The 13,897-nt window shown below is 38.8% G+C and overlaps 1 protein-coding gene across 1 annotated transcript in view; it reads right to left on the reverse strand.

Moving 5' to 3' along the window:
* LOC118663264 (zinc finger protein 407-like) overlaps window positions 1-13,694 on the reverse strand; it is a 148,368-nt gene extending 134,674 nt beyond the window's left edge. The window contains exons 1-3 of the mRNA XM_036322715.1: window positions 13,667-13,694; window positions 8,610-8,776; window positions 5,031-5,114 (exon numbers count right to left, since the gene is read on the reverse strand). Coding sequence (XP_036178608.1) covers window positions 5,031-5,114; window positions 8,610-8,715 — 190 coding nt within the window. The 5' untranslated portion in view covers window positions 8,716-8,776; window positions 13,667-13,694. The remainder of the gene's footprint in view (window positions 1-5,030; window positions 5,115-8,609; window positions 8,777-13,666) is intronic.
* Between the last annotated feature and the right edge of the window lie 203 nt (window positions 13,695-13,897).

The raw sequence follows: 13,897 nt of genomic DNA on the forward strand, positions 1-13,897 counted from the left end.
TATGGTATTTTTCATTTCTGAATCAGGCTTCCCATGTGATATCAATTATTTGATTATGGTCACAAAGATTCTTCTGGAATTTTTATGTTTTTAGGTTTTAGATTTAGGTTATGATCATTTTGAGTAAATTTTTATATATGGTGTGATATATGAATCAAAGTCCATTTTTATTGCATATGGATAGCCAATTGCTCACCATGGAAGTAAGGGTCTGCTCTATAATCTTTACTCCATTTCTTTGATTATTTGCCTACCTTGATGCTAATATCAGAATGACTTAATTAATACACCTTTATATTAAGTTATGAAGTAAGATAGCATAAGTCCTCAAGTTCATTCATCTTTCTCAAACTTTTCGTTATTTCAGACTATTGCACTTCCATATGAGTTTTAACATCAGCTTCTCAATTTCTTTTAAAAAGAAAAGCCTGATGAGATCTGAAATGATCAGTGTGGAGGACATAAAATCTTAACAAAACTGAGTCTTCCAATCCATGAAGATTGTACATTACTCTATCCACGCCTTCTTTAATTTCTCAGGGCAGTATTTTGAAGTTGCCAATGTAGAGGTTTGCACATCCATTGTTAGATTTATCTCTAAATATTGTACATTGGTCAAAAACGATTGACAAAACATGCAAAATCTATTTTGTTCCCCTGATCTATCTGTGTGCCAATACAATCCTGTCATAATTATTGTAGCTATATAATAAGCCTTTAAGTCAGGTAGTACAAATCTTCCAATTTTAATATAATAAATCTAAGTGGCCAAACAATTTAAAGATATTTTTTAAATTAAACAAATTCACAACTATATTCTGGTATTTCCTTATTCCATTCAACCTAAGTTTGAAAATCTGTTGGCATGACTCAATAACTTGTTTGTTCTAGTAGCCTTGGTAGACAGCATTATCTATTTGTTATGAATTTGACAGGAATCATGGGGAGAAAAGGGTGATATTACAGATTCATTGCCTGAATCAGTGGTATAAATTGAAGGTCATCTAAATTCTTCAAAGTTAATGTTCTTGGTTTGGAGGTTAAACATAAGCACTTAAAAAACATAAATATAGCTTATTTCATTTAAATTTTATGGCATATTTATGTCACACAAGTTAAATTTAAAAACACTTTTAAAGAATAATGTCATTTATATTCTCTATAACTTTATTAATCTGAAGTTCACATTAAGCTAGCAATATATTGCAATAAACCAGTTATTTTGAACCTTCTCAGCTCATGACACATATGAACAAATGACTAAAATTCTGCGGCATGCAAAAAAAATATATTTTTTTGCTGATCTGACAAAAAAAAATAGGTAAAATTTTGATTCATTCACAGCAGATGGCTATTGTTGTGTTGGCTGTTGTCTTTTTTTTTCCCTTGACAATCTAGGGTAAAGAGGTCAGTGCCCCTGACTAAATAGTCAGATATTGCGTGTTTTAAAAATTCTTATGGCACGCTGGTAGAAAATCACGGTAATAAACTGTAAGTTGTTATTTCATATTTAACTTGACTATATAAAAATGTGTAATATTGAGAAAATCTGAATTATACACAGGCTGACAGATAAAAAATATAATATACCAAAATAAGCTACATAAATATTATGCTGTGGCCATTAAGTAAAGGCAGGCTCAAGCGTGTCTTCATAGTAGGCTCAGAATGGAGGATAACTGGTTGTACATTTATGTAAACTGCAGTTTATTCACGTCTGCACACAATAGTTAATTTGTAGCTCATTAATTTTGTGGCATGTTCAACACTCCTGTTTGAAGAGGTTAACTGTGTGTTTTTTAAGCCAGAAATGATAATTTCTTCAGGAAATTTTTTCAGGAAATACACTTCAGAAATAAAGAAGAACTTTCCTATTTGTTAGTTTCAATATATAGCCAAGAAAATTAACTCAACTTCTACATAGTAAAACCTGAAATCAAACCTTACAAATGTTAAGTAAGAATTTCAGTTCACTGATATTTGTTACTGGTGGAAATGAGATAGGTGCTATATGAAGAGGTGTGCACACTTGTTAAGAGAAAACTTCAGATGGACTGATAAGTTAATTTTGTCTACTGGGGCCAGTCCTTCTAAATCCTTTGTCATTCCACAGCCAGAAGGATGACAACATCTATAAGCAAGACATTAACTACTCTTGAAAATAGGGTTACCTGGATACGTCCTATTTAAAAAGCAGAATAAAGATGACATTTCCTTTCCTCCTATTTTCCTTAATATTACACACTTTTCTTTCTTTTTTAAAAATATATTTTTATTGACTTCAGAGAGGAATAGAGAGGGGAGAGAGAGATAGAAACATCAAGGATGAGAGAGAATCATTTATCGGCTACCTCCTACACGCCCCCTACAGGGGATTGAGCCCGCAACCCTAGCATGTGCCCTTGACTGGAATCGAACCCGGGACCCTTCAGTCTGCAGGCCAATGCTCTATGCACTGAGCCAAACAAGCTAGGGCCACACTTTTCTTTATGTGCAATAATTTTGTCCAAAATAACCAGGAAAAAATATTCTGCCTCTTCGGTTCCTCTGATAGAGTCAAGGAAAGATAAGGGGGCACCAGAAGGCCTGTGCATGGGGCAGGCCCTTGGGTGTCTGTCAGGCAGGCTGCCATGCCACCCGGAAGCTCACATTTGGCATCCACCACCCCCTCCCCCCGCCCCCCGGCAGCTGGGGCGGGAGGGGGGTGGGGGGGCGGGTTGAAGCTAGTCACTACTCCAACCACTTGAGAGGGTTGTTCCTGTGCCTGGAAGGAAGGGCTCTGACAGGGGGTGAAAGTAAACCTTGGGTTGAAAGATGTTCTGTGTCAGCCCACCAGGCAATTGGTTTGCGGGGGGTGGAGGGGGATTATTTCCACCATTTGGAACATCTTTGATACCTGTCCTTTCCGAGCTGAGTGTAATTGCGTAGGCAGTCTGTGGTAAAAAGGTAAACCGTGTCAAAGAGGAATGAAGCAGAAAAACATAGATTTCAAATGCACTACACAATTCCAGACTTGGGGGCTGGCGGGGGGATGGGGGGGGGGGTGGGCGGAGAAGCTGCATGTTGCTTAAATTTTATAAATCCAGTGTAAAAGCTAAGGACCTAGACTGAGTTACACTAAGCTGTTTGGTTGAAGTGTACAGTCTTAAGAACTGACTCTGGTATTAAAGAATCATGTGTGATTTGTGCCACAGTGGTAGGTAAGTGCCAAAAAGACAGATGCTCTGTCTGGGAGACATTGTCCTATACGGTATGAAGTTAATAGCAAAGTAATAAGGAGCCCCTGGACCCAACATAAAATAGAAAGTTGTGCTGCTCCATGCCGGCTTCCAGATCGATAGCCTGTAAACGCCTCAGCATTACCGGCCCCGCTGCGGGGGAAGAGCAGCGCCCCATGCTGGCAAAGGCAGCACACAGGAGGGTCGCCTGTTCCCCAGGGCCACCCAGCATGTGACAGGTGACAACAGTGGCACTGGAATGGTAACAACCAGTCATCAATAAACCGAAAAGAGTGAGAATAAAATCCCCGCACAAACACACCGTGCCACACACATACTTCCAGCTTCTCAGAGACAGTTGCAAGCCTGATGCCCACCCACGGGGCTCCTTCACCTCTTATGCAGAATCTTTAAGTTGCTGGATTAAAAATGTATGATCGCAGGTCACTTCTGTAAACTTAACATAAACATTTGTGTTTACAAAGTTAAGTCTGTGTTTACAACATTATGTTCAACACTGGAAATTTCTCTTGGGCTCAGTAATGACTCCTATCCCATAGGGAAATCTAAAGCATGTAAACTCAAGATCTAAAAGAAATGGCTCGCATTAATTTCCATTGACCTTACAAGTAGCATAATGGGTATTACAGCTACCTGCAGCTAACTTCTAAATATCACATATCAAGAATAAAAATGTACCACAAACAACATGTATCTTCATTTCATGCCATTTTGAGTTTAACTGCCAAACTCAGCCACACTCATGCTATCTTAATGAAAGTGCAACACTTAGTTACCAATTCTGTTACCACATAATTTAACATCTAAGCTAATCACTTTGAGTGCAGAAAGTGGTTGTGTTGACAATTAGAAGGGACAATGCCACAACAGCACTATTCCAGGCACATATAATTTAGAATTATTAAAATAATTACTTATAGGACCCATTATAGCACACCAAGTAGGTCAACAATTTTTATGAATGTTTAAACGTTTCACCTTTAAGTGTTCCTAATGAAGGCATCATTTTATTTTGTGAAATTACCAAGAATGCATTATCGTGAAAAACAAAACCCCCTTCAATGTCCACATCCACTTATGTTGCCCTCTTCATTGCTATCCACTCTTGATAGCAAAAATTGAAAAAGTAATGAGTTCAAACCTCATGTACCAGTGAAACACACTGAGAGATTGCTGGCAGCAGTTCTCAACCTGTGGGTCGCAAACAATGAAAATACATCCTGCATATCAGATATTTACATTACGATTCTTGACAGTAGCAAAATTACAGTTATGAAGTAGCAACGAAAATAACTTTATGGTTGGGGGTCGCCACAACATGAGGAACTGTATTAAAGGGTCGCGGCATTAGGAAGGTTGAGAACCACTGTTAGAGGGTTAGGTGGTTAGGGAGGCGAGACAGAGTGGGGCAGGGAGGCTGTAGGTAAGGGGGTTGAAGGGGTGATGAGCAGACTGACTGAAAGGGGGCCCAGAGAGGAAATCGGACCTTGGCTCAACCCATGAGGTCCTCCACCTGCGAGGTCCGAGGCAGAGTCAGGCCTACAGTGAAGGGCCTACTGTATCTGTGCTTTGGAGGCCAAACTCTTTTCCCTCCTGTTTGCTATGAGTTTACTGAGAACACCTGATCCATAAAACATGAGTAGGCCTAGTTTTCAACAATATAATAATAGATGAATTGAAATCTTAGGGTATTCAAACAATTTTCAGTGGCTTTTACGAAAGCCGAGCAGACAACCACGGAGGACCAGGAGCGATTCTGGGTGCCTGCCTGGACTGCTCTCGAGTACTGACCTGTATGCTGCCTGCGGTGCTTGGTGAGGGCGTGCCGGGTCCCGCCAGCGAAGCCACAGAGGTCACACAGGAACGACTTCTCGCCTGTTGCAACAATAAACAGATGAGGGACTGCGGAGGTCACAGATCATTAAAACATATCTATCAAGGCTTTCAGGGTTACTAATTCCTCCAATCAAATGTTTCCATGTAAATATGTCAAATGGGAATGAAATTACCACTGCGGTTTATTGACTGTGATAAAATCTGAAAAGCACCACTGAACATAATTACATACTTGTCAGACCCATAAAAATTAGCTTTATTATCAATGGAATGGTTTTGTACAACTTCATTTCTGGTAGATGTCTTCCAGATGGGGCTGCTTTATGCACTTGAACAGTTTTTATGCATATCCTGATTTTTTACAATTCCCATACATCTGGCCTTTCTGAGCTGAGTAAAGACTGCTCGGAATAGTTAATATACAGTATATATGATTTTGCTTAAATAACACAATGAATTTTCTAACAGCTAAAGGACACTGAATTGGTTTTACCTGATTCTATCAGGGTCTTCTTTAATAAGTTCCTACTTAATAATGTGAATTAAATGGTTTCCTGGAACATACTGAAGATCCAAGTATCAATAAAATCTACATTACTCAGTACCAATAGCAGTTCAATGCTGTTTATGTTTCTCAAACTTCCAAGGCATAAGAAAGAAAGGGTAGAGATTGCTAAAGAAATGGTACAACACTCCTATTATTCATCTTTAATGATAACTCTGGCCTGGAAACTGCAGCAACAATTAGAGACAGATTTGGCAGACTCAGTATTTGTTAAAAGTGTGTAAATGCTCATTTTTAAAGCATTTTTACACAAGCTAACATTTTGCCCTGCATGTTATAAATGCAATCTATCTTTCTACTGCAGCATATTTAGGCAATAAGTGTCGGTAAGCCAGGCAGTTTATCCCATAAGGCTCACGAAGCAGGGCCAGCGAGAATAAAATGCTAACCTTGGAGAGATCCAGTGAAATTATACAATAGTTTTCCCAAACTGAAATAAATCATTTGTATCTATCTTTATCTACTTTACTCATTTAGATGTTTTAATGCAACAAGTCTTCGAGGGCTCTGTCCGAGTCAGCCTGCTTCGTCCTCAACCATTTTGGTGTGTCACAGCGGAGATTTAGCGTGAGGGGGTTGGAAAATGGTGATTGCCTTTTTTAAACTTAGAAACAATAGTAACTATAAGAAGACAGAACAACTTTGGTAATCAAAAAGGTCTTCCCCTTGCATAAGAGCATGACTAGGTTTTCTAACTTAAACAAATATGTGTTAATAAAGAGTTTAACATTATGTTTAATCCTATTTGTAATGGCATGTTTAAAATGTTCATTATTATCATTTACAAAATAGAGCTGAATTTAAATATTTTTCCTATCTTTACTTTCCTATCTTGGGGTTAAGTTTATTCCTTGACATCACTATTTCAATACAGAAAAAAGGAATAGAGTAGATGGGCTGTGAAGAATAAAGTTTAATTATAATCACTCATTTAATTATTTAATCAATTAAAAATATAAATCTTTCTAACTAGCTATATTATCAATTAAATAACACGGAACGTAGACTTTTTTAAATCCACAAAGATAATTGCTTGTTAATATTAACATACTATTCTACACTGGGGTAGAACTCTTCTCCACTATTTATTCCTCACCACTCTCTTGTGGCATGAACTGCCTGTGCATGTGGGAATGTGTGTGCCAGTTCACACACACACGCACACTTGGTGGGCTGTGCCATTCAGCCGGCCAAACCTCTGATGAGGAAGGAGTACTCTCACCTGGTTCGGATCCCAGAGGAGTATGACCGTTTCTCTCACTGGTAAACTCTGTGACCTACATCTTTCTTATGAAATATACTCCCAAACATAGAAAACTCCTAATGATGTATGTTCTTTTCAGGTACACAGGCTTTGGGTACATATTAAGTTTTGTTCCCTTTCCCGGTTTAACATATTTACCAGCACAAAGACAACATTATTTTTCCATGTGATTTGGTTCTAGATACATCAGTGACCTTGAATTTGATGTGTAGAGTTTATTTGTGATGTTAGTCTACAATGGCTTGTATGTGAGATTTACCTTGGTGGCTTGATGTGTTTGGCATTCCACATTCAATTTTCACCTATTTTGAGGAAGCGGGGAGCGGGGGTGGGGGTGGGGGTGGCGGGGGGGAGAGTTGCGTTGGAATGGGCAACACAGTATTTTTCAAAAGAAAATTTAAGAAAAACTAAATGTAATATTTTACTACATGTAACAGGGGTTCATGTAACATGCCATATTTAGCTGATAGCAGAGATATAATAGGAGACTTTTCTTAACAACTTGAATTAGTTTCAAGTGTGCCATTTTGCATTCAAATGCAGAAAGACACGGAAACCAATCCTTTATTTTCTATTAGAAAACAGCCACTGTCCCCTATCTCTCATTATGGTGCAGACTACAAGACCTAACAACAAAAATCCATATTATTGATCCGGCCAAGTCTCCACAATTATTCTTTAGAAGGAAACGCCGACGATAAATTACATCTGCACTGGCTTTTCATCTGCTGTTCGATATAAGTGATCTCTCAGGGCAGGCTAGAGACCTTAAATCGTCAACGCCCTTGTCAAGGAAGCCGAGGAGGCCTGGGCTTCCACAACTGCTGCAGAAGAACTTTTAACCTATAATTTCTAACAATAATATAGGATTCTTGGCAATCAGAAGAACATTTGGGAATGCTGATTAAAATTTATTTTTTCCTTGAAACAAAATACTTTTTGAGAGATGTGAAGAGAAGGAAAACCAGGAAAATACCAAACAGCTCTCGGTAGTACAGCTCTGGTGAGGGAAGGAGAGTGCTTGAATGCACCTGGAAGGAGTTCGGGCCCACTGCCCGCAGATAATGAAAACACGTCATAAACACTGACCACAGCAGGTACTCAGGGACATGTTTGTGAAGGTCAGATTGAGAGTCCTCGGCACCACACCCAGCACAAATGTATATTCTGTGTGTGCTTTCCATCACTTGGTTTGAAAATCCATATAAATGTATGAAAATCCTTTAAATGTATAGCGGCTAAATTCAGATGAGTCTTTTTGTATTAATTATCAAAAATTCTTGAATCTGATAGCACTCTGCTCTTAAGAGAAATAATGAGTGGATTAATTTTTTTTAAAAAAGGTGCATAAAATGGAGATTTAATTATGTTAACAAATATGATGGTGCTGAGTTTATCTCAGTAATAAAATAAAAGACCAGTTCTTCACAAATCAAGAATAGACCTAAAAAGATGTGTTTAAACACATACACATATATGTACACACACAACAGAAATGAGCTTTTAAACAGGGAACTTGTTCTGTTTAACTGTACACGTGCAACACTCAGCTCCACACACACATGTTCAAATGTCAGTTTAACGCTACCCTCTCATTCACACACAGTGAACTGATACCATCCTCTTTGCTATAGAATTACCACAATCTTAAACTCTGCAAAAGGGAAATCATTTCCACGGGCCCCTCATGCAGGGGGCAGCACACCTGTGTGCGTCCTGTAGTGGTCTTTCATGGCGGAGGCCGTGAGGAAGGAGTAGTGACACGTGGGCCATGTACACTTGAAAGGCTTTTCTCCTGTGTGCAGCTTCATGTGATTGTTCAGGGCCCACTTCTCGGTGAAACTTCTATCACACAAGTGGCATGTAAATTTCCTGCATGAAGAAGAAAGAAAACCATGTAAACGTGACCCGCACAGGCCCCTGAAGGCCCCAGCAGCAGCGTGTTCTAGCCCTGAGTGGGGCAGCGCAGGCTCGGGGAGAACCGCAGGCCGGGCCTGTCATGTCTGTATAACCAGGCATTGATTTTGCTGTCCAGGCCTGGCACTCCAGCCATTTATTCTCTGCTTTGCGGTTGGGCCCAACGGGTTTGAAAAATTCTGTTACAGTCCAGTCACCCCTGAGGCAAATGTGAGAATAGATTTCACCTGTACAGGCCTACACCACTTATCCAGGGCATGGGCTGTCAGAGCAGAGGCTAAATGAAAAGCTATCCATACTAAACTACTCAGACAACCCCTGCTCTCTGCAGGCAGAGGCGGCTGCTGCTGGCTGCGTGGGAGCCCCCACTGCTCCTGGAACAGCAGTGCCCCTGCAGGCACCCAACTGCCCCCACCACAAAGCTCCCAGGGGAAGGAGGTCCCAAAGGCAGCTGCTGAAAAGCTGTCCTTCTGAGTCACCACATGGCTACATAAAAAGTTGGCTTTGATAAAAATAAAATTATAAATTCTTTTATTTCATAAAATAAAATTAAAAATAAGCCTTTGAGAGAAATAAATCTCAATTAGTTCCCATATGAAAAAAAAAACACCTGAAAATAACAAAGCAGTACTCACAATATTTCAGCCCCAGAGCCCACAGTTAAAGATACCTTCAATGATCAAAGCAGTATGAACCATGAACAAAACACTTGAATAGTCCCTCTGGTTAGTGTTCTGTCCTGTTTCACTATCACTCATGAAATCACTGCTAAAATTTACTTTTTATTACTAATACAATTTAGTTTAAAGCCTTCCCTGTACCTACTATAGTAGTGTCCAGCTAATTAATTCAGGATAATGAATAGTCAAATAAAAGCAAATTAAACCAAATATTCAAAATTAAAATATTTTAGTAAGTTGATAAGCACTATGCCACAGAAGAGAAACTACATAGCAGCTTGATTTGATTGCCTTAAATTGGTCTATACTTTTAGCAAGTTAATGCAACTAAAAAAACCAGGATTACAGTATGTGTTTTAAATTATGATATAAATATGGAGGTGTATATTCTTTGCATAAAGCCTTTAACTATGATTTTACAAATTTCCTTCATCTCATAAGGGTAGAAAAAGAATCTCAAGCTCCAAATAATTACCTTTCTCATTTTGGGGTAAATGTCGATTACTTTAACAAATTAATCATTCAGAGTTTCACATATTCTTATGAAATTACCTTTTATAAAAATCCCTCTTCATTTGCTACATGTGTTTATATTTTTATAACATTAGATCTTAAATGCAACGGGAGTGAAAATTACTAAATATTCATACAAAATATCTTAAGTGCTTCATTACTATTAAAATTGCCAATTAATATATCTATATAATGTGTGACATTATATTTGCAACCATTAACTCAGACTGACTTTGAAATTACTACATCATTTGATCATTGCTTACTGGTGCTACAGAATGACAAATATAGCTAAATACTTTGAAATGCACTGTAAAAAAAATATCATGTCCGTATATCTCTTTGACGGGTCTTCATACATTTAACATTTCAAAACCATGACAGGGATCTTATTTCTAAGATAAATTCCCCTATCTACTTATTTCTTCATGTATTTATTGTGGATCTAACCTTCTCCTACAAGAAATAAATAAGGAGGTTAAATAGATGCTATCTTTTAACAAATAGTTTCTCTAGACTGTATTACAACTTTATGAATGACAAAATAAATCCCTCATTTTTAAATCTACCATGATGTACATTTAACAAAATTACTTCTATGAAACCTCAATGCATGTGCTCTATTATTCATACGTAATAAAAATGTTAAACCAGAGCTTAGTGCCTGCCATGAAGTGACAAAAGCCAGATAACAAAGAACTGAGGCCACTGCTTGACTTTCATAAAACCTCGTGTCTTCCTGTTTGCTTTATGAACACAAATACGTGTACTGGTGACCAATGTAGAGAGTCCTTGTGAAGATTAAGACACCCATTAATGGGTATTTCCTGGGACCCCATAAATTCTGAGTCTCAAATACTGTAGACTAGCTGCCTTCATGCAGCAGGTCAGCAAGGACAATACCCACTGAGGGAGCCCTGGCCGGCTTCAGGTAGGTCTTCAGGACTTGAGCTAATGAGCAGTGCCCTGGGGACACAAGGAAAGGTGCCAGCGTGTGTGGGGACCCAAGGAAAAGTGTCAGTGTGCACTCCAGGTGGAGCCACAGGGACCCAAGGAAAGGTGCCAGTGTGTGTGGGGACCCACGGAAAGGGGTGCGCTGTTGGTGGAGCCATGTCCCTGGTTACCAGGGGTTCAGATGTCTATTATGCTAAAACTTTTTGGAATAAAGCCTTTTTTCAGGTGGTCAGCTGTGCTGTAGAAGTCAGTTAAGATGTTATCTTTTAGTGTAAATTCACATGCTGGTGAGTCAGCTCAGACTCCTGGCAACCCTGCGAATGAGTGAATGAGTGATGTCTACCATGTTCTGTCCTCAACAGATGTCCTCAGCTCCTGTGGACTCAGGCCTATGGCTTCGTTTATGGGGGCACTCCATCTCTTACTTGGTAAATTTATAAAGTTTCCTAAATTAAATCCTCAGCATTTTCCCAGCACTCTTGCTGTACTTACACTAGGTTTATTTACTGTAATATGTGCTATTCTGTCATTAGCACCCCCAACACATGGAAGGCCCTGGGCCTTTGTTCTCCCCTGTGAAAGCCATTGGGGGACCCCCTATGACTCACTGGTGACATGATTTACGCTCACAGAGTCAAGGTGAAAATCCATATCTGTAGACTTAAAATTTTGAGGAGAGAGTACTAAATATCCTCATTGTTAGATATATGACAAAAACTAAAAATTTTCACAGGGTGTCCCTTGCCATTATGTACAAAGTTAAACTAAAAAACTACTAGGGGGCTGAATTATGACTGCATGAATAACACCACTCCCTTAACAGACACTTATGCCTCAGTGGAACTCTGTGAGAGCAACTGCTTGTTTTTGAATGTCAAAAGGGCAGACAAGATATGTCAAAATATATTAACTTGCATTTTTAGTTGCATCCTTAACTTTAGCTTTCCATTATCCACAGAAGCCAAGTGGCCTAATTGGGGAGCTATACTTATTTTCTCAAATCATACTTTAAAATGTTATTTCAACATGTAAAAATCCTACTAGTTGGATTATTCATTCCATTTATTAGTAACATAATTTTTAAAAATGCCCCTATCCCACTTACATATGAAGATAAAAATATTTTGATGCTCTGGTACTTTACTACCTTATAATATTTAAAATATAGTAAGATGTGTCACTAGCATATTTTTATGTTCTTTACTAATCTCTCCAATTCAGGATAATTTGGAAACTAATTGCGTTGGCGATGTTTTTAGAGTTATATTGTACTAACTCTTTCTCCTTGAAAGCCTGTCTAGGTACACAACCAAGAGACTCTGGCACAAGTACAGATGTAGAAAAAAAATGTCCCCATTCAAATGTGAGCAACCTTAAATACCCACTGGGGGAGAAAGTAAATAATGGGCTTAATCATAAAATAGAACATCATCGTGCAGGTAAAATGATCGACTAGGACTATATTTATCAGCATGTGGGTTACACCATCTCTGAAACTTAACAGCATTAAAACAAGTTAGATACAAAAATGTACCACTGATATAAAATTTTTCAAAGAAAGGAACAATATTAAACAGACATATGAAATCCATGTGCAAAGATATTCATGGCATCATAATCTGAGAATACTGCTTGCTTCTGAGAAGAGGGGAGCAGGCGTGCATATGGGAATAGAGTGTTAACTATAACTGTATGATTTTGTTGTTTTTTTAAAAGAAGAAATTGAAGTATATACGGCCACATGTTAACATCTTCCAAAGTGTTTCCATTGTTTTTGAAATTTTTCCAAATTCAAAATGAATATTTTAACTAAACTATCAAACAATATTTCACATCTTCTCTACATGACACATTGGACCAGACTTGTCAAATTATTAAGTCACACAAATTCACATCCGCAAAAAAGAGTGCAGCAGTAAGCCAGATGTAGTATGGCACAAATGAAATTTAATAAAAGAACAAGCTAAATTTTTTCAAGATATTAAACAATAGTGCAGTTATTATCTTTGAAAACTGTGAAACAAAGTTGTTGACTGATCCAAAACTAAACTGATGTTGCAAAAACTTAATTGACAGGTACTGCTGGTCTTTATGAATAAACCAGAATACAGAGCAGTTAAAACAATACAAGGTTTGTATGATTCCTAGCAAAGCAGTCCAATCTATACTAATAAAAGCCTATGTGGTCATCACGCCCTCACACCGTGATGCCCTCACGCCATAACAATCCATCACCAGGAGGTTGCGCGCGCAGCGGGTGCGCAAGGGTGGGCGGGGCTTCATGCACAGAGAGGTGCACACGAGTGGGCGGAGACTTGATATGTGTGTGGCACGGAGGCGGGTCCTGGAGGCTCCTCGCTGAGCCACGGAGGCAGGTCCCGGTCTACCTGTTTGGGGCAATCCATCGAAGAGCCCCAGATGGGTGGGTGGGGCCTACCTCTATCGATTGTGGGGCTCCTGCATTGTGAGAGGGCAAAGGCCAGGCTGGGAGACCCCCACACACACACACTGAGTGCACAAATTTTGTGCACCGGGCCTCTACTGTAATAATAAATTTGTTCCAACAACTCTAAGTTACCAATGCAGTTTCTTTGGAAGAACAGCCTTTTTACATTTATTATAACTTAATAATTATATGAAACTATAATAAGATAAAATGAAAATAGATCATGATGGGGTCTTTGCCCAGTCGGCTTACCATATGAATTTCTGCTGGGCTACAAATATAACTCAGGACTCACTTTCTTAAACAAAGAAACACATAAAAAGGCAGTTAAAGACAACCACTGAAGGGCAACTACAATGCTCAACTAAATCACATGAGCACCTTATGCTAAAGAAGTACCCAAGGATAACAAAGCCAAAGGGAGAAGTTCCAGAAAGTCTGCCAAAATAACAAATGCAGTACCTATTAGCACCAGGACAGGGA

Source organism: Myotis myotis, unplaced genomic scaffold (assembly GCF_014108235.1).
Source record: "Myotis myotis isolate mMyoMyo1 unplaced genomic scaffold, mMyoMyo1.p scaffold_m19_p_9, whole genome shotgun sequence".
Lineage (NCBI taxonomy): Eukaryota > Metazoa > Chordata > Mammalia > Chiroptera > Vespertilionidae > Myotis > Myotis myotis.